At 43.1% G+C, this 26823-nt stretch overlaps 1 protein-coding gene across 1 annotated transcript; it reads right to left on the bottom strand.

The window, feature by feature from the left end:
- Window positions 1-897: 897 nt before the first annotated feature.
- Window positions 898-11039, bottom strand: LOC103187073 (gap junction beta-3 protein). The gene is made up of 3 exons (XM_007906416.2): window positions 10899-11039; window positions 10315-10370; window positions 898-2478 (listed from the first exon to the last, which is right to left on the bottom strand). Exon 3 carries the CDS (start codon window positions 2450-2452, stop codon window positions 1664-1666), a length of 789 nt encoding a protein of 262 aa, XP_007904607.1. The 5' UTR covers window positions 2453-2478; window positions 10315-10370; window positions 10899-11039; the 3' UTR covers window positions 898-1663.
- Between the last annotated feature and the right edge of the window lie 15784 nt (window positions 11040-26823).

The following is a 26823-nucleotide window of genomic DNA, read 5'->3' as shown; positions in this document are numbered from 1 at the left end:
TCTTTACTTGGTGATCTCACTTCTCTTTTAGTTTAAGAATTGAGAAGTTAAGAATTTTTTGCTCAATATGCAATAGGGGGTTGGGTGGGAGGGCACAGAATGGGCGCATGATCAACATGCAGCCAGTGTTACCTCCTTACACAGCACCGATACACTTGGTAATTGTTCCCACAAGGAGCTTGGGTGACCATTCGGGTCACGATGGTCGATGCTTATACATTTTTCTGACAAAGAAACGTTTGTCCTTCGTCCATTTTGCACTCATTGACGTCTCTGTTCAAAATGTAGGTACACGAGGCCCAAACTTCCACCTAATCTTAGGCTGTGAGTCCAGTTTGTTTTAACAAAATTAGAGACGGTGCAGGATTGTGAAACATTCTTGAATTCTGTCTTAATTTGGAAGCCAGCCATCTGCAGTTCCTAAAAAACCCCAACTCCAAATTAAGACATTTTACACAATTCTGCAATATCGTATATTTTAAGGCTGTGTTTTTGTGCAAGTGGAATTTCAGACCTTAGATAATGGAAATGTCAGGACCTTCTTAAGATAGAAACTATTTTAAATTTTAAATTAACAGTTAATACATGATACTGATGGTTAAAAGTTTTAGAAACTTATTATACTTGTCTACAACCAGATAAACAACACTAATGATAATAATCCTTGCTGGGGAGTGGGATTGACTTTGCTCTTTACAAAGAGTTGGCACAGACTCAATGGGCCGAATGGCCTTTTTTTGTGCTGTATGATTCTTTGATTCTATGATTTGATATAGCATCTTACCCTGTCTTCGAGACGCCTCAAAGTTCTTCACAGAATATGCTGTAAAATGAATTGACTGTATATTTTGTGGGTGAAACGCGGCAGTGTCCCTCACACAGTCATGAATTGAGTGATCAATTTATTATTTTTTTTTGAAGGAAATATTACCCCCGGAAAAGTGATCTGCTAATCGACTACCATCCAGGTTCCTACTTACTTGCTAGGTAAACAAGCTGAAAGACAACTCAATGTTATCACCCACAAGGCGTTAGAGGAATGTTAGAGAAATGAGCTGTAAGGAATGACTTTGAAAGAAATGTCACAGAGTGGACCTTAAATATGACTCTTGATGAGATAAAGAAAGTAAATCCAAAATAATAATCCAAGGAAGGACAAGCGTCTGAATTGGCACATAAACGAAGAACTATTCCTTGACACAGGAAGCCAATTTCCCTCAACAACAGGTCTCCATTTAACATTTTAACATTGGCTTATCTGTGGATATTTTTATCAACTAACCTTCCCACGTAAATACATTTGCTGTTTGCAGTGTTACTGTACCCAAGAACGTTCCCCTCCACACTTGCACACATGCTCCACTATCACAAGACCTGCGCAAGGCAGGCAAGCCCTCAATACAACCGGGAGTTCTGCAAAGCTGCTCATTAGCTGTCCCGCAGAGAGTCAGACATCAGGAAGGGAAGAACTCTCCTCCATGCGACAATAACTTCCCCTGAAAGTCCCCAGACAATCCCACATTAACAGCGCTCCCTACCCAGTTGCTGTGGCTCTCTGGGAAGTGTGAGTGTAAACGCCAGCCAAGATGAGTGTAAATGTCAGTAGCTCACCTTCGTCACACACATCTCAGACCGCATCACTCATACATAATAATAATATAGATTACATTGAAGAGAGGTTTGGGGCAGAAGCACGGATATAGTCCTGTGGCCTAGCAGAAGGCAAGTAATTCATGTGAATGAGTTTATGACCATTTGCGCTCATAGACAGGTTAGATTTTCGCTTTCCACATCGCAACATGCAAAACCTGAAACACCTTTTAGCGATCAGATAGATAATTTCACTGACACTCAACACCACACACAGAGATGAAGCCCCCACCATGAAATAGGTGAACACCCTTTTCTCAGTGGGTCTGGCAATGTAACAATCCACCGTGTTGGGGCATGGGCTGGCTGTGCATTTGACAAGACGAGGCATGTCAAAACTGTCATAGATTCGGTGCAGGATATACAAGAAAGCTACTTCAATTATGGTTTTGGCTACAAGACTGATCACGTAGGTCCACCAAAGGCCTCCGTGCTTTTTGCCAGGGTCTGAGTATAGCTTGGTGTTGTTCTCGGGGTGTTTCCTGTGGTACTTCTTCTCTTTATCTTTCCTGTAGGCCACGTGCATGATGACCAGCAAGGAGGGTGTGGAGATGAAGATGAGCTGCAGGGCCCACAGCCGAATGTGAGAGATGGGGAAGTAATGGTCATAACAGACGTTAGTGCACCCGGGCTGCTTCGTGTTACAGTCAAAGTCTTTCTGGTCATCTCCCCACACCTTCTCCGCTGCCACCACGTACACCAGCACCCTGAAGATGAAGACTACGGACAGCCAGATCCGTCCGAATCCTGTCGAATATCTGTTCACGCCACTGAGGACGCCTTGCAGTGTTTTCCAGTCCATGATGTCTCCAGTCCTTAACTTTTAACCTACAATAAGAAAAGGTTATAATATTAATAATACAGAATAATAATAATCCTTGCAAAAGGCTGTTCTAACAAAAGGCCATTAATTTATTGACCTCAAACACACAACTGATCAAATAGTCAAATATTTGGATAATCAGTGATGGTTGGTAGAAAAGATAAGTGGAATATAAAGCAAGTGAGAAGGATCTCTGATCTTAACAAGAGATTTAAATCAGCTCCACAGGGATAGAAAAGGCCTCCACATGGACAGAGACTCAATAGAGAGCGAGGCAGTTGGGTTAGGGATAGGGTTTGGGTTAGTTGGTCAGGGAGCAGGCATGTTGCTAGAGGGAAAAAGAAAAACATATTCTGAACACAAATTGCCCTGAATTTTCTTCCTGGGATACTTTAAAGCCAATTAAGATTGCACTTCCCAAATCTGGAAACCAGTTGCTGAGTCAAGTGTCCTCTCAGCTGATGATTATTGGTTACTGGAAACATCACCAGCGTTCCTTTCAATGATTGAAGATGTACCTCTTTGTCTGTGCATTCAGCAATCTTCCCCTCCCCATTCTTCTCCCCCTCTCCCTCCATAATTGAGTCTGGGGCAGGCTCTGTCACTTGCCCTGTGCTGCTCTCCTTAGTTTCCCCCAGCCACTTAATGTCAGCGGGCTGACCATGCCCTGCTGACTTTCTGTTTGCCTGCTCCTAATCTCCACATCTCCCACCCCGCCCAGCCCACCGTCGACAGTCAGGCCATCAGCCTTTCAGCTCCACCCTTTGGAACTCCTGAAGCCTCTCCACCTTGTTCTCTCCTTCGCCTCCTTTAAGGCCCATCTCAAGACGTTCCTCTATGATTGTGTTTTCAGACACCCTCCCACCCCCAGCACCTTGACTGGACAGTGCCCTGGGATGTCCTTCCCATATGAAAAACAACAACAACAAAATTACTTTTGTATAGCGTCTTTCACGTTGGGAGGACATACCAAGGTGCTGGACAGTCAGTGAGTTAGGGGTTGGGATTGGTGAGGGTGGAGGCCAGTGTATTTTTTTTAAATTGGATTGGCCAGGTATTTGACACATGCAGAAACCCATCACCATGCTTAAGAGTATCCAAACCAAGCTGAGATTTCCAGCTCGTAGCAGGCAGGAGCTGGAAAGAGACAAAGAGACAAAGCTATTGTCAGCTGTCCATGGGCATGGGAAGCAACTGGCTGGACTAGTGCTGCTCAGTACATGCCTTTGATGAAGGGACCCATCTGCCAAATAGGTGTGAATGCAGACTGTGGGCTTTCATCAGCTTCTTAGCCCAAGGAATGGCTACAGCCATCCTCCCAGAGAGTTGAAAGCTGGCACACCCATAGCAGCAGGTGGGTGGAGATAATGTGGTGAGAGAATCTCTAGTACCGTCCATCGCTTATGCCCTGGAGATCTTGATTGCAGATAATTGAAGCTCCATGTCTTGACCTAACTTAATGGTTGTCTTCTCCATTACTCCCAACACGTTCAGCAGAATCCTGAAGGGAAGTCTGTGAATTCTCTATGGGATTTCTGGGCTACTCCGTTAGGGTTCTTCAGTCTTATAATAATAATAATAATTCTTGCATAAGGTATAGCACCTTATCACATCAGAAGAATGTCTAAAAATATTTCACAGGATTTTTATAATGAAATTAAGTAACTGAGAATTAGTAGGCAAACTCAGTAGCACAAATGCGCACAGCAATGTCCCACAAGCAGCCATGAAATGATAGACCAATTTTATTTGGGAGATTGTTGGCCAAGACACCGGGAGAAACTGTGTTTAAATTAGGCACAGGAGTGGTTGCGGTAGGTGTAAGAGAGCATCTGAACCGATTAGGGAAAACTTTAAGGCGTACCAGTAACTGCAAAGGTTGGTGAAAAAGAAACAAAAATGCTTATAAAGTAAATGGGAAAGGCCAAAAACAATGGAGCTGTAGCTTCATTAATGTAAGAAGTCTGACAAAGAAGATGTGTGATCTGGAAGGTCTTGCAGGCATTGATAGATTGGACATCATTAACATAACAGAATCATGGTGGAATGAATCCAATCATTGGGATACGCATCTGAAAGGGTATAAACTGTTTAAGAGGGACCGTATCAGGAGAAGAGGAGATTGTGTGGCACTATATATAAGCTATATTATTGAGACACAAGTGAGAGAGGATATAAAAAAGGAAAGGGCAGACACAGAATTACTTTGGCTAGAATTAAACGATGGTAGCAGAGGTAAACTATTACTGGGGGTCTGTTACAGAACCCCAAGCCAGGGTGAAAGCCTTGATCTGGAACTGTGGGATGAGATAAGGAAGGCTACTAGTAAGGGACCAACCAGAATGGTTGGAGATTTTAACTTACCTAAAGTTGATTGGGATTATAATGTGTATACTGGTAAGATAGGGAAGGGGTATCAAGAGTTAATGGAAGACTGTTTTATGACTCAGCTTGTAAAAGAGCCAACAAGGGGAGATAACATCTTGGATTTGATAATGAGCAACAGGAACGACCAAATCTCCAACATAAAGGTGGGAGAAGCATTAAGCAACAGTGATCGCAATGCAGTCACATTGGACATGACAAGAGTTGGTGAGGTTCTACAAACCCAAACAAAACTGTCAAATTTCAAGAGGACTGACTTTGTGCACTTGAGAAGTTTAGTTGGAGTGGGCCTGACAGGCTTAAATATGGCAATGGGAGTGGCAGACCTAGGGAGTTCCTTCAAGGAGGTGATTTTGAAGGCAATAGAACAATGTGTACCCATGCAAAGTAAAGGTACCAAGCTTAAAGACATTCCTAATGAAGTGTTGTGGACCCGAAACGTTGACTCACTTTCCTTTCTCCATAGATGCTGCCTGACCTGCTGAGTTTTCCCAGCTCTCTCTGTTTTTGTTTCAGATTCCAGCATCTGCTATATTTTGTGTTTTGTTTAAAGACACTCCTGCCTGGTTGGACGGGGTTACAATGCAAATCATAAAAAGGAAAAAAAAAGTATTTAAGCTCATGAAGCTTAATGGCACAGAAATAAGTCAGACAGGCATGCCAAAACTGCAAACAAGGCATCAGAATGGTAAAGAAAAGCTTTGAATTGAACGTGGGAAGAGATGTGAAGGATAATAAGAAAAAGTTTTTTGTTACATTAAGAGTAGAAGAAAAACAAGCAATGGAATAGGGCCACTGAACTTGGGTTCGAGATACAACATGACAAATAATGCTACACAGGCTACAATAATAATATAATAATAATAATAATCCTTGCATTTGATATAGCGCTTTTCACGTCGGGAGGACGTCCCAAAGCGCTTCACAGGACACACTGTAAAGTGAATTGACTGTATATTTGTGGGCGAACGCGGCAGCCAATTGCACACAGCAATGTCCCACAAACAGTCGTAGATTGAAAATGACCAATTTATTATTGTTTTGGGTTTTGGAGGGATCATTATTAGGCTCTGTGTGGAGTAAGGAAACTTGCCCAAGGTTTCGCCCTCTGCCTGGAATTGAACTCAGGTGTCTCGCTTGCAAAGCGAGTGCTCTAACCACTGAGCTACATGACTCCACAATAGTGCTAAATACATTTTTTTGATCAGTCTTTATCAAGGAGGAGCTGGGTAACCTATCTGATCTGGAAAGAGAACTCAAGGATGTTGCAGAGAAAAGTTGCAACACTATTCATATCACTACCAGTATGGTTGCCAAACAGCTGCACAAACTTAAGGTAAATAAATCTCAGGGGCCAGATAAATTGCATCTGAGGATCGTCAAGGAACTAAGGGAGGAAGTCGCAGAAACACTGGCACAAACCTTTCAAAAAGCACTGAATACTGGAAAGGTGCCAGGGACCTGGAGAAAGGCAGATGTTACTGCTATTTTTAAGAAAGGTAACAAAAGTGACCCAGGAAACTGCAGTAAATTTGAAGTCCATTGTAGGTAAAGTAATGGAGACTCGTATTAAGGATAAAATCGTGGAGCATCTGGACAGAAATAAAATCATAAATAATAGCCGATATGGGTTCATGAAGAGAAGGTCTTGCCAATCTAATTTATTGGTTTACTTTGATGATATAACAACAAAGCTTGATAAGGGTAAGGCGTGGATTTTGTACATCTGGATTTCAGTAAGGCCTGTGATACAGTTCCTCTTGAAAGGCTGGTACTCAACGTCAAGAAAGTGGAATCAGTGGAGGTATATTACAATGGGTACACAATTGGTTGATCAGAAGAACCCAGAGGGTGGTGGTACAGGGAATGTCATCAGACTGGGAAAATGTTACCAGTGGAGTTCCTACAAAGGTCTATTTTGGGACCAATTTTGTTTAATATTTTTATAAATGATCTGGAACTAGGGGAGTCGCAAGCACAGTGGCTAAGTTTGCAGATGACACCAAGCTAATGAAAGTGGTAGATTGTGAAGCTGAACAGGATAGGTTACAGGAGGATTTGAACATACTTGGGAATTGGGCAGATTGGTGGCAGATGAAATTCAATGTGGAGAAATGTAAAGTACTTCACATGGGAACAAAAAATCCTGGAAGGGACTATTATTTGAATGGAAGGAAAATAATATATACAGAAAATGAAAAGAACCTGGGGGTCCTGATTGACAATAAATTGAAGCTCTCCCAACAACATCTTTTGGGATGTATCAAAAGATCAATAGCAGCCGAAATAGTGGGGTAACCCTGCCACTGTGTGAATCATTGTTGAGACCATACTTAGAGTACTGTGTACAGTTCTGGTCGACACAGTACAAAAAGGATATTGGAGAAATCAAGAAGTTACAGAGGAGGGAAACCAAAATGATTGAGGGAATGGAAGACTGGACTGTGAGGAGTGACTAAGTAAATTGGGCATGTTCATGCTGGAAAAGAGAAGATTGAGAGGCGAAGTGATTGCTGTCTTGTAAGATTTTAAAGGGGCAAAACAATATAGATCATGACAGACTGTTTCAACTAGTCCAGAATAAAACTAGAGGACACAGCCAGTAATTGAAGGGGGTAAATTCAGAATGAATCTACGCAAACACTATTTCAGTGAGTGAATAGTGAACCTGTGGGAGACGGTTGAAGCGGGAAGTGTTGATTCTTTCAAACACAGATTAGATAGTTTTCTTTTAGGAAATAACATTATGGGATATAGTATAATGGTACTGAAAGTCAAGAAAGAAAGTAGGAATCAGTGGAGGTATATTACAATGAATATGCAACTGGTTGACCAGAAGAACCCAGAGGGTAGTGGTACAGGGAATGTCATTAGACTGGGTAATATTTTTCATCTCCTGCACTGGATATTTCCAGTGGAAGTAGTGGATGGTGCTGGGTTGGGAGTGAGGTTTGGGGGTGGGAGGAGGGTCTTCTACCTGTCGAATAGCTCTCTTCTTTGTGTAAAGTGAACAGAGAGCAAAATATTTGTGAAAAAAAAGTTGAGATTGTGAACATTCTAATATCAAATTTCACAATTCATGCCTCTTCATGGTGGGAGAGGTTGGGTACCATCAGGGCAACCCCTCAGCTTCAGCCTTGGCTTCTACACATTCCATTCCAACAATCTATCTCTGAAATTTCTACGTGTAGATGGGATACATGAAATTCTTTTAAGCATGATGATGGACTTCCACATGAGTCAGACACCTAACTAACCAAAACAAAATGCGTCTGCCAATTTGCCCACAGGAATGTCCCACACACAGCCATGAAGTCAGTGATTATTTTTTACAGGGAGATTGCTGGCCTGGACACCCGGAAAAACTCCCTTCAACTAATCCATTATAGGAACTGCCGTACAATCATTCTCTTGTGTACATGTCTTGCAACTCAGTGAATAGTGTCAGACACAAACGAATAGAACGTGCATTACTGCCATGGACTATTCAGCCCCAAGACCCAGATTAATTTCAGGAGAATTGTTTCCCAATAAATAATAGCAATTCGGTGAGATGGGGTCCAGTGGGGTGAAGAGGTAGGATTTTGAAATTGTTTTCAATTGGCATCCATGGAATGAGTGGGCATGGGACATGGAGCGAGTCTGAGATTGCAGATCGAAGGTAGTGAGGTTGCAGTGTATTATAGAATAAAGTGGGAGCAAGTGCATTGTGGAGTCCTGTAGCTCAGTGGTTAGAGCACTCGCTTTGCAAGTGAGAGACCTGAGTTCAATTCCAGGCAGAGGGCCAAACCTTGGGCAAGTTTCCTTACTCCACACAGAGCCTAATAATATTCCCTCCAAAACCCAAAACAATAATAAATTGGTCATTTTCAATCTACGACTGTTTGTGGGACATTGCTGTGCGCAATTGGCTGCCGCGTTCGCCCACAAATATACAGTCAATTCACTTTACAGTGTGTTCTGTGAAGCGCTTTGGGACGTCCTCCCGACATGAAAAGCGCTATATCAAATGCAAGGATTATTATTATTGAGAGATTAGAAGGTGAGGATGGCAGGGGCTCAGGTAATGAAACAAGCGAGGATCGAGGGGTAACCTATGCCCTCCTCCAATGCCCCCCTCGCTGGTCTCCCCAGAAACTAACCACAAACTACACCTAATTCAGAACTCCATCGTCCGTATTTTCACCCATACTAAACTCCGTCCCCCTATCACACCAATCCTTGCCAGGCTCTCATTGGCTCCCTATCACAGAACGGATCGATTTCAAGATATCTCACTCGTCTACAAATCCTTTCATGTCCTAGCATTTCCCTAACTTTCTGACCTGTTTTCTCCCCACTCCACTACCCACTGCCTCTGCTCGGCTGGCTTTGGCCTCTGCTTGTCCCATCCACTCCACCATCAATGGCCAAAGCTTTGGAACTCTCTCTCCCAATCCCTCCACCTTTCCCTCTCCTTCCCCTCTTGTTGATCATGACTGAAGACCTTCCTCTTTGACTGTGCTTATGGTCACCTCCTCTTTCCCCCTAGCTCGGCATCAGACTCCACCATGGTTAAGCACTCCGAGACGCTGTCCCATGTGAAGGGCACTATATAAATGCCCGTTGTTGTCATCTTGTGGTACCTTTATGTGGGAGAAGATATGGGATGTGCAGTTCTGGAAGGGCTGAACCTAGTACAGTCTCTGATGAAGAATGGGATCTAGAATTTGAAAGAGAGATGAACATGGTGCACTGACTCAGTGAGCTGCAGCAAGCACCAGGGAAGGTTGACAAGGTCGGAGCCAGAGGCAAAAGGGCACCTGGTTGCTGCTTGGAGTCGAGCAGAATGAGCTTTGGTTTGCGACATTCAGCTGAACGAATTGAAGGGTCATCACTGGTGACAACATGTATCATATTCTACACCCCATCCAACCCCCAAACAAGTTGTCAGGCAGCGCAGGTAAAGTCATTTACCACATTGGGTGGGTTCTGCAGTTAGGAGTGAAACATTGTGTACTCCACAGCAAGAGAATAAACAGAGGCAGAGTGTGACAGAGCAAGGCTCCAGGCTTTGTGTGACCAGCCGTCAGCAAACGTGCCATAATTGTTGGACGGCTTGTCTTAGCACATCGCAGCAGTGATGTAAGAGAGCTAAACACCCAGCAATGCTCGACAGACACTCGTAAATCCTCTGCTAATGACTGATAGGGACTCGGGGCACACAGGCTCACTCTCAGGTTAATGTTACATCCCCAGAGGCGAGACACCCCCTGCGCCCCCAGAAGTCCTCTAGTAGATTTCCTGAATTCCATTAGAAACTGGGTAGGAAGTGCACCTCCCACTTCACCACTCATAGTTTCTACATTGTTGCCCTGACATTTGTGTGTAAACACAAGAGATTTAGAGGCTTAAATTTGTGTCACACCTTCTGACAAACACTGGACAAACAGGTTATTTGGCCACATATTTCTTACCAGAAAAACTTGACTCGAATCTGCAGATCACTTGCTTTCCAAAGCCTTCTTTGCTCCTGAAACAATATTTTTTAAAAAATTGGTCATTCAATCCCCAACTGTTTGTGGGACGCTGCTGTGTGCAATCATCTGCCGCGTTTCGCCCACAAAATACACATTCAATTCACTTTACAGTCTATTCTGTGAAGTGCTTTGAGACATCTCAGCAATGTGATAAGGCGCTGTATCAAACACAAAGATTCTTAATTATTAAAAGGGAATGAATCATCTTGGGATCCTTGTTCCTGATAAACAGATCAAAGACTGGGGTTGGGGGGGCAACAATCCAACAAAGTTTTGCTTAAGAAATTAGTTCTTTTTAAAGTCAGAACAATATCACAAGCTTGCCAGGCAGTTTTGACAGGGAGGCGAGAAACTATTTTTAAAAATTTATCAGGAAATTACTAGCTTATCATATAACTTGCTATTGTGTTTAAAATCAAGTCTTAGTCAACAGATTCGGAAAGTCTTTAGCTCTTTAGCTCGCAGCCAGTGAACTGGTTGGAATGTTTTTTGTTAGTCTTTCTCAAATAAAGGAGACTCACCCGCTGTTTTCAAACTTTGACATCCAAAGTCTTGTGTGAATGAACAGGAGGCAGGTGACTGTGCCCGGCCAGGGAAGTCACTTCTGTCCTCGTCCCAAAAAATCACGGTAGCTAGTTCAGGCAGTGTGATTTGCTCTTTATAGAGCCGCTCAAATTTTTGCTCTTCCTTAAGACTAACTGCTGGGTGGAGTTTCTGACTCTTAAGCAATACAGTTCTTGAGTCTCAGAGGGTGGGACTTGCTTTTCATGACTGTTCTTTGATAAGATTTCAAACTGGATACTTTCACATGAAATAACATATGTATATATATCTTACATAATATATGATAACATATATCATAATAATTTTTGCATTTAATATAGTGCTTTATCACGTCTCCGAGATGTCTCAAAGCGCTTCACAGAATATACTGCAAAATGAATTGACTGTATATATTGTAGGTGAAATGTGGCAAAATTGCACTCAGCAGCGACTCACAAACAGTGGTGGATTGAGCGACCAAAATATGATTTTTTTTGAAGAGATTATTAACCCCGGAAAATGATCTGCCAATCGACTAACAATCGTGTTCCCACTTACTGCTAGAAACATGTAGAGTAAGAAAACTTGGGGAAAATGTAAGGAAAGCGTAAGGTTTCGCCTGCCCAGAAATCGAACCCAGATCCTTTTGCTTGTGAGCTGAGCACGCTAACCATTACGCTACAGGACTCCAACAACAATAACAACAACAAATTACCTCTGTATAGCGAGCACCATATCAGAAAGGCATCCCAGGGCATTGTACAGTTTGGAGTTGTTTACTTTTTATTATTCCACTGCAGTAATAATCATAAAATCATAAATAACAATAATAATCCTTGCATTTGGAGTCCTGTAGCTCAGTGGTTAGAGCACTCGCTTTGCAAGCGAGAGACCTGAGTTCAATTCCAGGCAGGTCAGGGCGAAACCTTGGGCAAGTTTCCTTACTCCACAAAGAGCCTAATAATAATCCCTCCAAAACCAAAAACAATAATAAATTGGTCATTTTCAATCCACGACTGTTTGTGGGACATTGCTGTGCGCAATTGGCTGCCGCGTTCGCCCACAAATATACAGTCAATTCACTTTACAGTGTGTTCTGTGAAGCGCTTTGGGATGTCCTTCCGACGTGAAAAGCGCTATATCAAATGCAAGGATTATTATTATTATTATTATTATTTGATATAACGCCTTATTATGTCGTTCAGATAAATGATTAATAAATACATTGAGATAAATAAATAAATGTTTGAAGTTCTCCTTCACTGAATTAATCAATGAGCAGTGGACGACTCCCTTAATAAGCGCAGATTTCCTTATTCTCACAATTTAAGGTTTTGCTCATTGCTCTTTTTAGGGACCTGACCAGTTTGGGATCTATGATTCACCTGGTCATCAACCTGCAGCAAAGCCAACTAATCGGATTTGTGAATGTCACACACTGGAGCCCGTCGAATGTTAAATTTAAATGATCGCAGCATTTATTTTTCAATCCTCTCAGATTTAATACATAATAATAATGTTATTATTATTATTATCAATAATTATGATTTAATAATACGAGAGGTACCGGGAAAGGCAGACGTTTCCCTCAATTGTGCTGATATGATCTTAATAATAATAATAATAATAATCCTTGCATTTGATATAGCACTTTTCACGTCGGGAGGACGTCCCAAAGCGCTTCACAGAACACACTGTAAAGTGAATTGACTGTATATTTGTGGGCGAACGCGGCAGCCAATTGCACACAGCAATGTCCCACAAACGGTCGTAGATTGAAAATGACCAATTTATTATTGTTTTTGGTTTTGGAGGGATTATAATTAGGCTCTGTGTGGAGTGAGGAAACTTGCCCGAGGTTTCGCCCTCTGCCTGGAATTGAACTCAGGTCTCTCACTTGCAAAGTGAGTGCTCTAACCACTGAGCTACAGGACTCCACAAGATAGAGCCGCAGGAGTTTAATTCTCTGGTTAATTGCATGGTGCTCAATTTGGTCCCGTTGGTAGAGCTCTCACGTCTGAGTCAGAAGGTTGTGGGTTTAAGCCTCATGTTGGGACTTTTTAAGCTCAGAGGCTAGGCTTATACGTTTCCCCCACAAAATACATAGTCACTACACATTACACATTCCTGTGAAGAGCTTTGGGATGTCACGAAGATGTGATAAGGCGCTATATCAACTGCAAGCATTTTTATTATTATTATAATATTATACTCCAATGAAGTATTTGTAGAATGCTGCATTGTGCAAAGTGCTGTCCTTTGAATGAGACTTTAAATCGAGTGTCCTGGGAGAAACAAAAACAACAGCAAGATTACATTTGTATAGCGCCTTTCATGTCGGGAGGATGTCCCAAGGCGCTGGTCAGTGACAGCATTTCAGACCCGAGTTGGGGTCGGGGGGGGGGGAGAAGGGAGGGGAGGGGAAGGGTGGTGGCCAATGGCATGGCCAAAGAGGAGAGTCTTGAGGCGGGACTTGAAGGAGGCTAAGGAGGGGGTGAGGCGGAGTGACTGGGGGATGGAATTCCAGAGGTTGGGGCAGAGTGGCTGAAGGCTCTCCCGCCAATGGTGGGGCGGGTGGGTCGGGTGATGTGGAGCAGCCAGAGCCGGCTGAGCGGAGGGACCGGGCGGGTTGATAGAGGGTTAGGAAGTTGCAGGGGTAGGGTGGGGCGAGGCCATGGAGGGCTTTGTAGGTGAGGACCAGGATCTTGAACTGGATCCTCTGAAGGATAGGGAGCCGGTGGAGTCTGGCGAGAGTGGAGGAGATGGGGTCACAGAGAGGACACGGGCTGCAGAGTTCTGGATTATCTACAGCCTGGAGAGGGAGGAGTTGGGAAGGCCGACGAGCAGGGGATTTGCATAGTCGATCCTTCTAACTCCCTTGTAAATAAATTGATCACTCATTCCATGGCTGTTTGTCGAACTTTGCTATGTGCAAATCGGCTGCCGCCTTTACCTACAAATACACAGTCACTCTACTTCACGGTAAATCGTGTGAAGCACTTTGAGATGTCCTCGCGTTGTGAAAGGTGCTATACCAAATGTAAGGATTAATATAAATCCTGTGAGCTGTTTTGAGATGTGTTCCTGGCATGAAAGGTGTAAAATCAAGTGCAAGAATTATAGAAATGATTGTGGTTTAAATCTCTCCTGGCACCAATCTCATCGCTCACGTGTGAAACTGCTACACATTGAACTGTGATTTAGCAGAACACTGTGAGTCTTTGGTTCAGTAATGGATGTGGCCAATCATAATGAGAAGGTGGAGGTCACAGGAATGAAATATGCCAAATGGCCTTTGGTCCATAATATCTTATCGAAATCTTTTCACTTGTTATCAGCTCCTTGAAAATTCAAACAGCTCACAACAACTTCACAGGGAATTGCTTCCAAAAGCAACGACTTTGGCAGGCCACACACACAGTTCCCAAGTGGCAGAGTCTCTCAAACAGCCATGAAATCAATGATCAATTTATCAGCCGGCAACAACAAACAAAAGCAAACTTCCTTTTTTTTCCGAAATGGTGTCATCTGTACAAGAACTGGGTTTAATGTTTGGACTGAAGGAAGGCATCACTTCCAATGCATTGTGCCCACACAGCGCTGCACTGGAGTGCCAGCCTGGATGTGGGGTTTGAACTCACACTTTCTAACCAAGAAGTGACACAGAGCAAGTGACGAATCCACGTGTGATTTTCTCGTGTTAACCATAGCAGCTGGGATCTGGGAGTAGGAGTTTGTTGGATGTTTTATACTTTCATATATGCCAAGGCAGCATGGCAAGTGGATTATTTAGGACACAAACCAGAAAGTATTTCTTTACCCTGAGGCTGTTTATTGACCAGAACAGGTTACCAGGAAGGGCGTTTGATACATTGAAGAAACGGCTTGGTGCTGTAATTGGAGGAGGGTGGGATAGATATCCTGAAAAGATAAGGTCAAATGGCTGTACCATCTGAACCAATCTTGTAATAGGTGGATGTTGTAGGCGGATGTCCCATGGAACTACTTGAAGAGAGAAGAGAATCTCTCCCCGTGTCCTGGCCAACAATTCTCCAAACAAGATTGGTCACTCATTTCATGGCTCTTTCATGGCTTTAGAGCACTCAACAACAACAACAACAACTTGGATGTATATAGTGCCCTCCACGCTGGACGGCATCTCAGAGCTCTTCACAGTAACGAATCCCGGGACCGAGCCAGGGGGAGGGGGAGGAGCCAGGGGAGGGGGAGGAGCCAGGGGAGGAGCCAGGGGAGGAGCCAGGGGAGGGGGAGGAGCCAGGGGAGGAGCCAGGTGGAGGGGGAGTGCTCGCTTTGAGACATCTTGAATGCAAGGCTTATTATTATTATAAATAATATTAATATTATGGCTGTGTGTGGGACACTGCTGTTCATAAATTGGTTGCTGCCTTTACCCCTAGAAGACAGTCACTCCACTTTACAGTATATCCTACAAAGCACTTGCAGATTTCCTCCCGCCGTAAACAGTGCTGTATTTAAATGTAAGGATTATTATTATTTATTAATAAATCAGAGCTTGGGCTCCCAGTCTAAGCTGACCTTGTGTATTGCTAGCTTCATTGTCAGAAGTATCCTCTTTTAGATGACAAGTTAAACCATCTGCCTGTTGAGGTGGGCATCAAATGGCTGCCGCGTTTCGCCCACAAAACATACGGTCAATTCACTTTACAGTATATTCTGTGAAGCGCTTTGAGACGTCTCAAAGACATGATCACGTGCTACATCAAATGCAAAGTTTATAATAATAATTTTGCCCCCAGTCTTTTGGCCAAAGATTCATGAATCTTCATATGTAACATCCGTCGCTGTTGTGCACCTTACAAAGCATTTTTTGAGAAGTTTCAGCATGTTGTAAGACTATTAAAATGGAAACTGCATGATTATTACTGTCACCTTTCCTGCTGTATGCAGGGATTTGTGTTCCGAGCAAGTGGAACTGAACAGATCAGAACAAAGATTTATTCTTAAAATATTGATTGCAACATATAAAAAAATTAAATAGCGATTCACTTTGAGGTTGTCAAGATCAAACAGAATAGGTGATCCCAGGGAGTAGCTGCTGATTATTGATAGTAATCTTTGATATTCAGCAGAGAAAGTATCGCTTGACGAGCCAAGAATAACACATTTGGACACAGGTGAGGTCATTAATGTAATGACACTACCTTATTTCCTGGGTCACGCTGCCCTCCTGCTCGTGTAAGATGCTCTCCTACAGGAGATTTTATTAGAGGAATTAGTCTCACTCGGAGATTCATGGTGTGCATGGCATACAATGCAATGTCTGATTTCACTCTGACCTCAAGAGTTGAGCTTGTGATCTTAATAATCATAGCACCTAGAATGTCAATACGTGCTTCAAAGAGTTCTCTGTAAAGTGTAGTGACCGTGTGTTTGTGTACCAACCCGGTGGCTATTTTGCGCACAGCAAGCTTCCACAAACATTTAAACAATCCCAGTGCAAGATCCTGAATTGCAAGTTATTCAGAGACCCTTTGGATAATCTGGACCAAATGGACACATTGCAGGATGGCGAGGAGGGGAAATATTCCACTGTTTAAATAATAATCATAATAATAATAACGATAATAATCCTTGCATTTGATATAGTGCCCTATCACTTGTTTGGGACGTCTCAAAGCTCTTCACAGAGTAGACTGTAAACTGAATTGACTATATTTTGTGGGCGTAACGCGGGAGCCAATTGCACACAGCAATGTCCCACAAACAGTCGTGGATTGAGTGACCAATTTTTTTTAAGGAATTGTTACCCCCAGAAAAGCGATCCACCATTCAACTAACAACTGGGTTCCTACCTTACTGCTGGGTAAACCGAGACATGCGGAGGAAGGCAACATGCCCAACAATTCGCTCTGCCTGGGTATCGAACCCAGGTCTCTTGTTTGCTAAGCAAGTGCTCTAACCACTGAGCTATAGGACTCCTCAGGAATGACCTGTTCTCTTCCTGTTGGACTCAACAATGTGCAGATTTGCATCTCTCAAGGCTAAAGTGCTGGAAATTACAAATGAATGTACTTACAGGAGTCCAGTAGCTCAGTGGTTAGACCACTCGCCTTGCAAGCGAGACACCTGAGTTCAATTCCAGGCAGAGGGCGAAACCTTGGGCAAGTTTCCTTACTCCACACACCTAATAATAACCCCTCCAAAAAACAAAATAATAATAAATTAGTCATTTTCAATCCACGACTGTTTGTGGGACATTGCTGTGTGCAATTGGCTTCCGCGTTTTGCCCACAAATATACAGTTAATTCACTTTACAGCATATTCTGCGAAGCACTTTGAGACGTCGAGAAGACGTGAAAAGCGCTATATCAAATGCAAGGATTATTATTACTATTATTAATATTATTAAAGTCAACCTGGCTCAGTCACTTGGTGATTTAAAAGGCTGTGGATTTAATGCCCACATAAGAGCATAAGAACATAAGAATTAGGAGCAGGAGTAGGCCATTCGGCCCTTCGTGCCTGCTCCGCCATTCAATAAGATCATGGCTGATCTTCTCATCTAACTCTGATTACCTGCCCTATCCCCATATCCCCTAATCCCTCTATTTTTCAAGAATCTATCAGTCTCAGCCTTGAAAATGTTCAAGGACTGAGCATCTACAGCCTTCTGGGGAGTGAATTCCATAAGTTCACTACCCTCTGAGTAAAGAAATGTTTCCTCAACTCTGTTCTAAAAGGCTGAACCTTAATTTTAAGACTGTGACCCCTGGTTATAGATTCTCCTACCGGGGAAACAGTCCCTCTGTGTCTATTTTATCAGCCCTTTAAGAATCTTATATGTTTCAATAAGATCCCCCCTAATTCTTCTGTACTCTAGAGAATACAGCCCCAGTTTATTCAGCCTATCCTCATAGGTCAGTCCCCTCATCCCAGGAACTAACCGAGTGAACCTACGCTGCACCCCCTCGAGGGCAAGTATGTCCTTTTTTAAATAAGGAGATCAAAACTGCACACAATACTCTCGGTGCGGTCTCACCAAAGCCCTATACAGTTGCAGCAAGACTTCCCTACTCTTATATTCTAAACCTTTTGCAATGAACGCTAACATGCCGTTCGCCTTCTTAGTTGCTGCTGCACCTGCAAACTAACTTTTTGGGACTGGTGTACAAGGACACCCAAATCCCTTTGAATACTAACACTATCTAACTTCTCCCCTTCCAGAAAATAATCTGTTCTTTTATTCTTGCTACCGAGGTGACTTTGAGCTCACAGCCTAGCCTGACGCTTTAATGCAGCGCTGGGGGAAAGAGTGCTGCATTGTTGTTATTTTTCAAGTGAGATTTTAACGTTAAACCTGACACACACAGTCAAATAACCTACTGCTGGATCTCTCTTCCAAAAGCAGTTCATCTTTTGTGGAGTCCTGTAGCTCAGTGGTTAGAGCACTTGCCTCACAAACGAGACACCTGGGTTCGATTGCCATCAGGGCGAAATGTTGGGCAAGTTTCCTTACTCCACATGCTTCTGTTTACTCAACAGTAAGTAAGAACCCGGTTGTTAGTCGATTGGGGGATCGCTTTTCCGGAAGTAATAATTCTTTAAAAAAATAATACTAATTTGGTCACTCAATCCATGATTGTTTGTGGGTCACTGCTGTGCGCAATTGGCTGCAGCGTTTCGTCCACAAATATACAGACAAATTCACTTTACAGTCCATTTTATGAAGCACTCTGAGACGCCTCAAAGACATGATAAAGCGCTATATCAAATGCAAGGATGATTATTATTTATTATCTGTTATCTCTCTCAGTACTCTTTTACAACAACGCTTACAGTTAGTTATACAGTGGCCTTCCCATGGGGCAGCATCTTGGAGCACTTTAAGAACCTCCTAAAATTCTTGGACCATGCCAATGGTAACATCTTTAGGTGGGTTATTCACTTGCTCAGCTGCATAGTGACATTTGTCAAGTCGGTCAGTTTGAGGTTTTGTCCAGTTGAAACTGGACGACCTTGCACAGTGACTTACATTGAATTTCCAAATCTTTCCCTTTGTTTGTGTAGTTGTTAATGAGGAGACGGAAATCCTTGTCAGCATTTTGTGCAACAACTCTGCCAACACAGGATTATACTGGGAGGCAACCCATTGGAGGTGTGATCAGTCATGACCCGTTGCACATATAGACAGCCATGACCCACCGCACGTACAGATATCCAACCTTTGGTTTGCTTGTGTGGCCAGAAGATCTTACATCACTTGCTCAATTCATGTCTCTCTTGCTCAACATTTACACTCAGCATTTCCTCCTGACAATGAACTCAGGAAATTGCTTCATCTCAGTCAATTTGGAATAAGTAAAAACACTGAGTATAGTCACCAGATGAGCAAAGTGACTCAGTTGGTATCACTCTCACCTGTGAGTCACACGTTGGTGGGTTCCCACATCGGGACTTTGGGCTACACAGTTCTGGGGCGATTGCCATTTGTCGGAGGCACTGTCCTTTGGATGAGACATTAAACCAAGGTCTTGTCTGTGTCCAATTCATTTAATATCCCATGGCACTACTCAAAAAGAGAAGGAAGCTTATTCTGGAATACTGGCCAACAATCACTCAGATTACAGATCAGTCAGTCACTTCATATTTGTTTGTGGGACAAAGCCAAATTATCTGCTGCATTGGCCTATAAAATACACAGTCACTACGCTTTACAATAAACCTTCAGAGGTGCTTGAGGCATCCCAATATGAAAGACACTGCATGGAATGTAAGGACTAGTATAAACAGGAATTTGATAAGATTTAAGACTTGCATTGTACTGTATGGGAAATGTCTTTGATCTTTTGATCTAAACAATGCTCTAAACAAAATTAGAACACATTGTGCAATGTAAAGCATGTTATTTTACTATGAGGGGTGTTTTGTTTCATTCAGATGAAAGATAAGTAAGTTCTCATTGAGAGCGCTTGCAATGAAGTGTCTAAAGACCCCAGAAATTCATAGATCCACATTAGCATTGATCTGCTGCAGCTAAAGTGGTGCCCAGGTCCCAGGTGTGTTCCATACGGAGTAATTAAAGTAGGTCAATCCTTTTGTGCACATGCTTTGTCCTTGTGTCCATTCATGCGGCAGCTTTAAATTAACTTAAAAGGAACTCAGGGAGTGCCAGGAAATTGATGTCAGAATATCTAACTAAACAGAAATAGTGCAGTTTGTGCTGAGCTCTGCCAGGAATCCAATTTGTTCCTGGATGCTTTTTACAATTTTCTATCAGTTTTCTCGAGGCTGATTAAGTCATTGTGCAGTGGGTCTCATTGCTGGGCAGCAACCTTAAATCTCTCACTCACTGACATGTGGAGTCCTGTAGCTCAGTGGTTAAAACACTCGCCTCACAAGCGAGAGGACTCGAGTTCATTTCCTGGCAGGGCGGAATGCTGGGCAAGTTTCTTTACTCCACGCACCTCTTCTTACATAGAGTAAATAGGTTATTAGTTGATTGGTGGATCGCTTTCTCGATGTGATAATTCCTTCAAAAATAAATAAATATTTAGTAACTCAATCCATGACTGTTGGACGCTGCTGTGCGCAATTGGCTGCTGTGTTTTGCCCACAAAATATACAGTCAATTTACTTTGTAGTATATTCCGTGAAGTGCTTTCAGATGTCTCAAAGATGTGATAAGGTGCTATATCAAATGCAAGGATTATTATGAATGTTATTGGCACCATGTTATAGCCTATCTCACTTAGCCTTCTTTGATCCAGAACCACTGCTATCCCACTTCCCAATCTTAGGAGTGATTTGAAGGGATTTCACAAATTACCACACAAAAACATCTCCACAACCTGTGGTCAACAACAACAACAATTTGCATTTACACAGCGCCCCTCACCAGGGCAGCAGCCCAGAGCACTTGACAGTGGTAGAACACGATGCCGAATTGGGGGGAGGGGACCGTAGGCATGTTCAAAAAGGAAGGTCTTCCGGCGTGACCTGAAAATGGGGAAAGAAGGGGTAAGGCGGAGGGATAGAGTTTTCCAGAGTTTTGGGGTGTAGTGGCTGAAAGCACGGCTGGTGATGGTGGAATGGAGGGCATGAGGATCTAGTTGAGCAGAGGTTGTGGGGTGAGCAGGTCGGAGAGGGAGGGAGGTGCAGGGCATGAAAGATTTGAAAACGAGTGAGAGGATCTTGAAATCGATCTGTTCTGCGATAGGGAGCCAGCGGAGCCTGGCTACAGCTGGGGTGATGGGGGTACAGAGTTTAGTGCGGGTGAGTATACGGGTGGTGAATTTTGGATCAGTTGGATGCTGTGTACAGTGGAGCTGGAGAGACCAGAAAAGAGGGCATTTGAGAAGTTCAGTCAGAAGGTGACGAACATATGGATGAGTGTTTTGGCTGCTTCTGGAGTAAAGAACGGTCAGAAGCGGGCAATGTGGTGGAGGTGAAGGAAGGCGGTCCTGGTCAGAGACTGGATGTGGAAAAGGAAGGACAGCTGTGGGTCAAACCTGATGCCTAGATTGTGCATTGGTTTGGTGAGTCTGAGGGATAGGGTGAGGAGGTTGAGGAGGTCAAAGCCACAGGATAGAAGACATTGACTGGAGCCAATAAGTATGGCTTCCATGTTGTCAACATTGAGTTGTAGGAAGTTTTTGTTTGCCCAGGCCCTGATGTCCACCAGACAATCCGAGAGAACATTGGCGGACTGGGAGTCGCAACTGGAGGAGAAGTAGGTTTGTGTGTTATCTACATACATTTGGAAGTTTACCCCATGTCTGCAGATGACATCACCAAGAGGCACCATATAGATGAGGAAAAGTTGCGGGCCAAAGTTGGAGCCCTGGGGTACCCCGCAGGAGACCGGGCGGGGGTGGGAGGAGAAACTGTTTGAAGAGATAAAGTGAAGGCGGTTTGTCAGGTAGGATTTGAACCAGGCTAGTGTGGTCCCACTGAGGTGGATGAGGGAGGAGAGGCAGTGGAGGAGGATGTTGCGATCAACTGTGTCGTAGCAGAGTGGTCCAGAAGGACAAGGAGGCAGAGGTCTCTTGACCAGGACATGGATTCAGAATTGGCTGAAGGGAAGGAAGCAGTGAGTGTGTGTTCAGGGAGGCAGCTCACAATGGGGGAAGGTATTAAGTGGGTGCCTCAAGGGCTTTACTGGGACCTCCTGTTCCTCGTATATATTAATGACCGGGATTCACAGACTCAGTGTAAGAGAGTTACATTTACAGATGACACCAAGTTGGGCAGAACTGTGGGATCAGAGGAAGCAGCAAAGGTCCTACAGAGAGAGTTTTATGGGGTTTACACACGGGCTGATAACTGGCAAATACAGTTTCATACTGATAAATGCAAAGGGCTACATATAGGATCCAAGAATAGGAAATACAAGTTTCAATCTATGAATGGGACTGAACTCGTCGAGTGGTGGGCTAAGAGAGATCTCGGGTTGTTAATTTCCTGGTTGCTAACTATGCCTGTGCGCAATTGGCTGCCGCGTTCGCCCACAAATACACAGTCAATTCACTTTACAGTGTGTTCTGTGAAGCGCTTTGGGACATCCTCCCGACGTGAAAAGCGCTATATCAAATGCAAGGATTATTATTATTATGTCAAAACAGTATGAGTCAGCAATAAACAGATTTATTGTTCCTTTCCTGCTGTACAGTGACTAAGCATCCACAGCCTCTGGGGTAGAGAATTCCATAAATTCACTACCCTCTGAGTGACGAAATGTTTTCTCAACACAGTTCTAAAGGACCTTTAATCCTGAGACTATGACCCCTAGTTTTAGATTCTCCAACCGGGGAAACAGTCTCACAGCATCTACCCTCTCAAGACCCTTAAGAATCTTATAGGTTTCTATAAGATTACCTCTAATTCTTCTATATTCTAAAGAATATAGGCCTAGTTTACTCAACCTCTCCTCGTAGGTCAACCCCCTCATCGCAGGAACTAACCTAGTGAACCTACATTGCACCCCCTCTAAGGTGAGTACATTGCTTCTTAGATAAGGAGACCAAAACTGCACACAATATTCCAGGTGCGGTCTCACCGAGGCCCCATACAATTGCAGCAAGACTTCCCTACTCTTGTACTCTAACCCCTTTGCAATAAACACTAACCTGTTATTAGCCTTCCTAATTGCTTGCTGTACCTGCATACTAACTTTCTGTGACTGGTGTACAAGAACACCTAAATCCCTCTGAACACTAACACTCTCTAGTCTCTCGCCCTCTAGAAAATAATCTGCTTTTCTATTTTTTTCTACCTAGATGAATAACTTCACACTTCCCCATATTATATTCCATTTGCCACCTTCTTGCCCACTCACTTAACCTGTCTATATCCCTTTGTATCCTCCTTGTGTCCTCCTCACAGCTTACTTTCCCACCTAGCTTTGTATCGTCAGTGAATTTAGATACACAACATGTTGATAACACAGCACTGCCAGGGCTTCAAAAACTAAATTACCCTTGCAGTTAACTGCAACAGGGAAAAAATGTCTTTGAGTGTAGTGACTGTGTGTTTTGCAGGTGAAGGCAGCAATCAATTTTGGTCACAGCGATGAGGAGTCATAAAGTGGATGGCGGGAGAAACAGCAAATTGAAATCTAAGACTTGAAAATTATTAATCTAGATATTTTATGATTCAATTTATTGCAGCAAGGTGTGTTTCAGTACACTGATCACAGATGCAGGGTTCTATGGAGTAATAATCATTGCCTGACCCGCCCCCCCCCCACACACACGGCCATCTCCCAGAATGTAAAACTCTCTTTGAGCTTTGACATAGTCTCCTGATGTAAAAAGGTGTTGTTTAAGGCGCTGGACTTGAGTTTAGGGAGTAGAATTTCCAAGTTTGCAGGTGATACTAAGCTAGGAAAAGTAATAAACAGTGAGGAGAATAGTAGCAGAACTATAGACTGGTAACGTGGGCAGACACGTGGCAGATGAAGTTTAATGTGGAGAAATGCGAAGTGATGCATTTTGTGAGGAAGAATGAGGAGAGGCAATATACGCTGATGGGACAATCTTAAAACAGAGAGACCTGGGGGTCATATAAGGAAATCTTTGCAGGTGGCAGGACAGGGAGATAAAGCTGATAAAAAAGCATCTGAGATACGAGGCTTTATAAATAGGGGCACAGAGTACACAAGTCAGGAAGTTATGGTGAACCTTTATATAAAACACTGGTTAGGCCTCAGCTCGAGACTGGGTTCAGTTCTGGGCCCCACACCTTAGGAAGGATGTCAAGGCATTGGAGAGGATGCAAAGGAGATTGACCAGGTACCAGGAATGAGGGACTTCAGTTATCAGGAGAGGTAGAGAAGTGAGGATTATTCTCCTTGGAGCAGAGAAGGTTAAGAGGAGACTTAATAGAAGTTTTCAAAATTATGAGGGGATTTGATGGGGTGAACAGGAGAAACGATTCCCACTGGCGGGTGGGTCGGTGACCCGAGGACACCGATTTAAAATAGCTGTTAAAAGAAACAGAGTGGAGTTGAGGAGAAATGTTTTCACACAGCGAGTTGTTGGGATCTGGAATGTGTTGCCTGAAAGGCCGGTGAGAACCGATTCGATAACAGGTTTTAAGAGAGAAGTAGATAATTATTTGTGGAGGACAAGTTTGCAGAGCTATGGGGAGAGAGCGGGGGAGTGGGGTTGATTTGGAAGCTCTTTTCAAAGAGCCGACACAGACACAATCGGCTGAATGGCCTCCTTTTGTGCTGTAAAATTCTATGATTCTGTGATAAATGTAAATGGTATAACTTTATATATAAGTTTTCATTTTATTTCCGATTTATTTATGCAAATTCAGATTTGGAAATAAGGAACCACTGTGAACAAAGCTGTTATGACAAAACATTCATTTTCCAAGTTGTATTTCCTTATAAAGTGACATGTATCAAATTCCCAAATTCTACATGTGTGTTTATGGCCTTATGTATCTGTCTATGAACTTCTCCCTGAGACATCTCCCTTCGTGGTTGAAGAGCCCCAGCTGATCAAATAAAATGAGATCAAATAAACCCCAAAAGCGACATCCAGCTGATCCCAAACTCTTTTTTCTTGAGGGATTATTATCAGGCGTGTGGAATAAGGAAACTTGCCCAAGGTTTTGCCCTGCCAGGAAGTCTCTCGCTTGCGAGGCGAGTGCTCCAACCACTGAGCTACAGCACTCCACGCACATTGTTGTTGTTGTTGTTGGATCAGGATGCACAGAAGCCATCTGTTTCTTGTATAACACATCATAGTTGCCTGATTGCATAGATTTACAGTATCTTATAATCGGGAGAGAGCAGGTGGTTTTAGCAGTCAGAGTCATTGGAATTTTATCGATAGGGATGATTCCTTCCTTATCTGTGTGATAAAGATGTTTCACAACTCCTCATAGTAAGGCACTGAAATACTGGAGAGTTGGCTTGTTGACCACCAGAATAGAACCAAAATGTGCTCGATGCAGATTCCAACTTGCTCAAAGTTATTGAAAGAGTAACGTATTGTTCGGAAAGTGTTGCTTGAAGCCAGGAAGACTTCTGAGTGATGCAAGGCTTTGCTGGATGGCCATATGAGAGGCCGTCTGATAGATGTGTTGGTAGTACCTTTATCCTTGACTGTACCACAGCTAAATAAACAAACAAACAAATAAATATTGAACATTCCTTGCGTTTGATTCAATGCCTTTTACATCAGAAGAACATCACAAAGCAATTCAAAGCACACTAAAGTATAGTAACTGTGTATTCTGTAGGCTATTACTGGGAAGTATAGTGACTGTATTTTGCAAAATTACTATAAAGTATAGTGACTGTATATTTTGTAGGATATACTCTAAAATTTAGTGACTGTGTGTTTTGATGGATATACTGTAAAGTGTAGTGACTGCATTTGAGATATTTGTAAAGTGTAGTGACTGTGCATTTTGTAAATTTACTGTAAATTTTAGTGACTGTAGTTTGTTGGATATACTGTATAGTGTAGTGACTGTATAATTTGTGGGCAAATATCAGCAGTATCAGCAATGTCCCAATGCTTCAGTCGTGCGCTTCCTTAAGCAGCACCCACCGAGTGAGAGCAAGAGTGCGATGTTATGATAAGATCTTTGAGAAAGGCCAATAGCCAATCCTGCAATTCCTGTTGTTTCAACCTCAAATTTGCATTTGCAGTTGATTTACAATACCTGTCATCTAACCTCTTAATGTGATCGTTTCAAAGTTGTCATAATCAGTGGGTTTTTTGTTCAGTCTGAGGTGAAAGGTACATAAACAGTTACAAAATTTTCTCATTGGGGGCACAAAATAAAACACACAAATGTTTGACTTGTGCCCATGCAAAGCCTGAAATCAGACATTAAAAACTAAATACTTCCTTAGCAACCGCACTGCTAGCAATGAACCGAGCCTTGACCCTGTTAAAGGTAATGGAGCTGCTTCACACCCTCCTCCAGCAAAACAAGAAGCTATTGTGTTCCAGACTACCATTTATCACTCGGCACCTATCCCTGCTCTCTCTCGCAATTCCTGTAGGGAGGGCACCAGTTGTTTTTGAATAAATGCTTGGAGCGGTTAGTCAAGTCACAGCAAGATAACCTGTTTGGGTGCAATTGTGAGATTGAGAGTTGATTAGAAAAGTTCAAGAAAACAGGCAAGCCTATACTGGTCTTCCTCTACCTCTTCTGCTTCCAGCGATTATGTAAACCTGTATATGCCAAAGGGCACAGTTTCTGCCTTGCCTCCCTCTTCTCCCTACAATCTCCATTATAGCTGTGCACTAAGCTGTTTTGATCAGCTGACAGACACAAAAACCCATCACCATGCAGTTGAGTATCCAAATTAGTGCCAGAGTTCCACTTCATAGAATCATAGAATTATACACCACTGAAGGAGGACATTCGGCCCATCGTGTCTGTGCAGGCTC

The sequence above is a fragment of the Callorhinchus milii genome, unplaced genomic scaffold, assembly GCF_018977255.1.
Source record: "Callorhinchus milii isolate IMCB2004 unplaced genomic scaffold, IMCB_Cmil_1.0 Scaffold10, whole genome shotgun sequence".
Taxonomy (NCBI): domain Eukaryota; kingdom Metazoa; phylum Chordata; class Chondrichthyes; order Chimaeriformes; family Callorhinchidae; genus Callorhinchus; species Callorhinchus milii.
This window is presented reverse-complemented; position numbering and strand designations above follow the sequence as displayed.

Coding starts and splice junctions, on each gene's coding strand:
- LOC103187073 (XM_007906416.2), bottom strand. CDS start 2,452: ATGGACTGGAAAACACTGCAAGGCGTCCTCAGTGGCGTGAACAGATAT.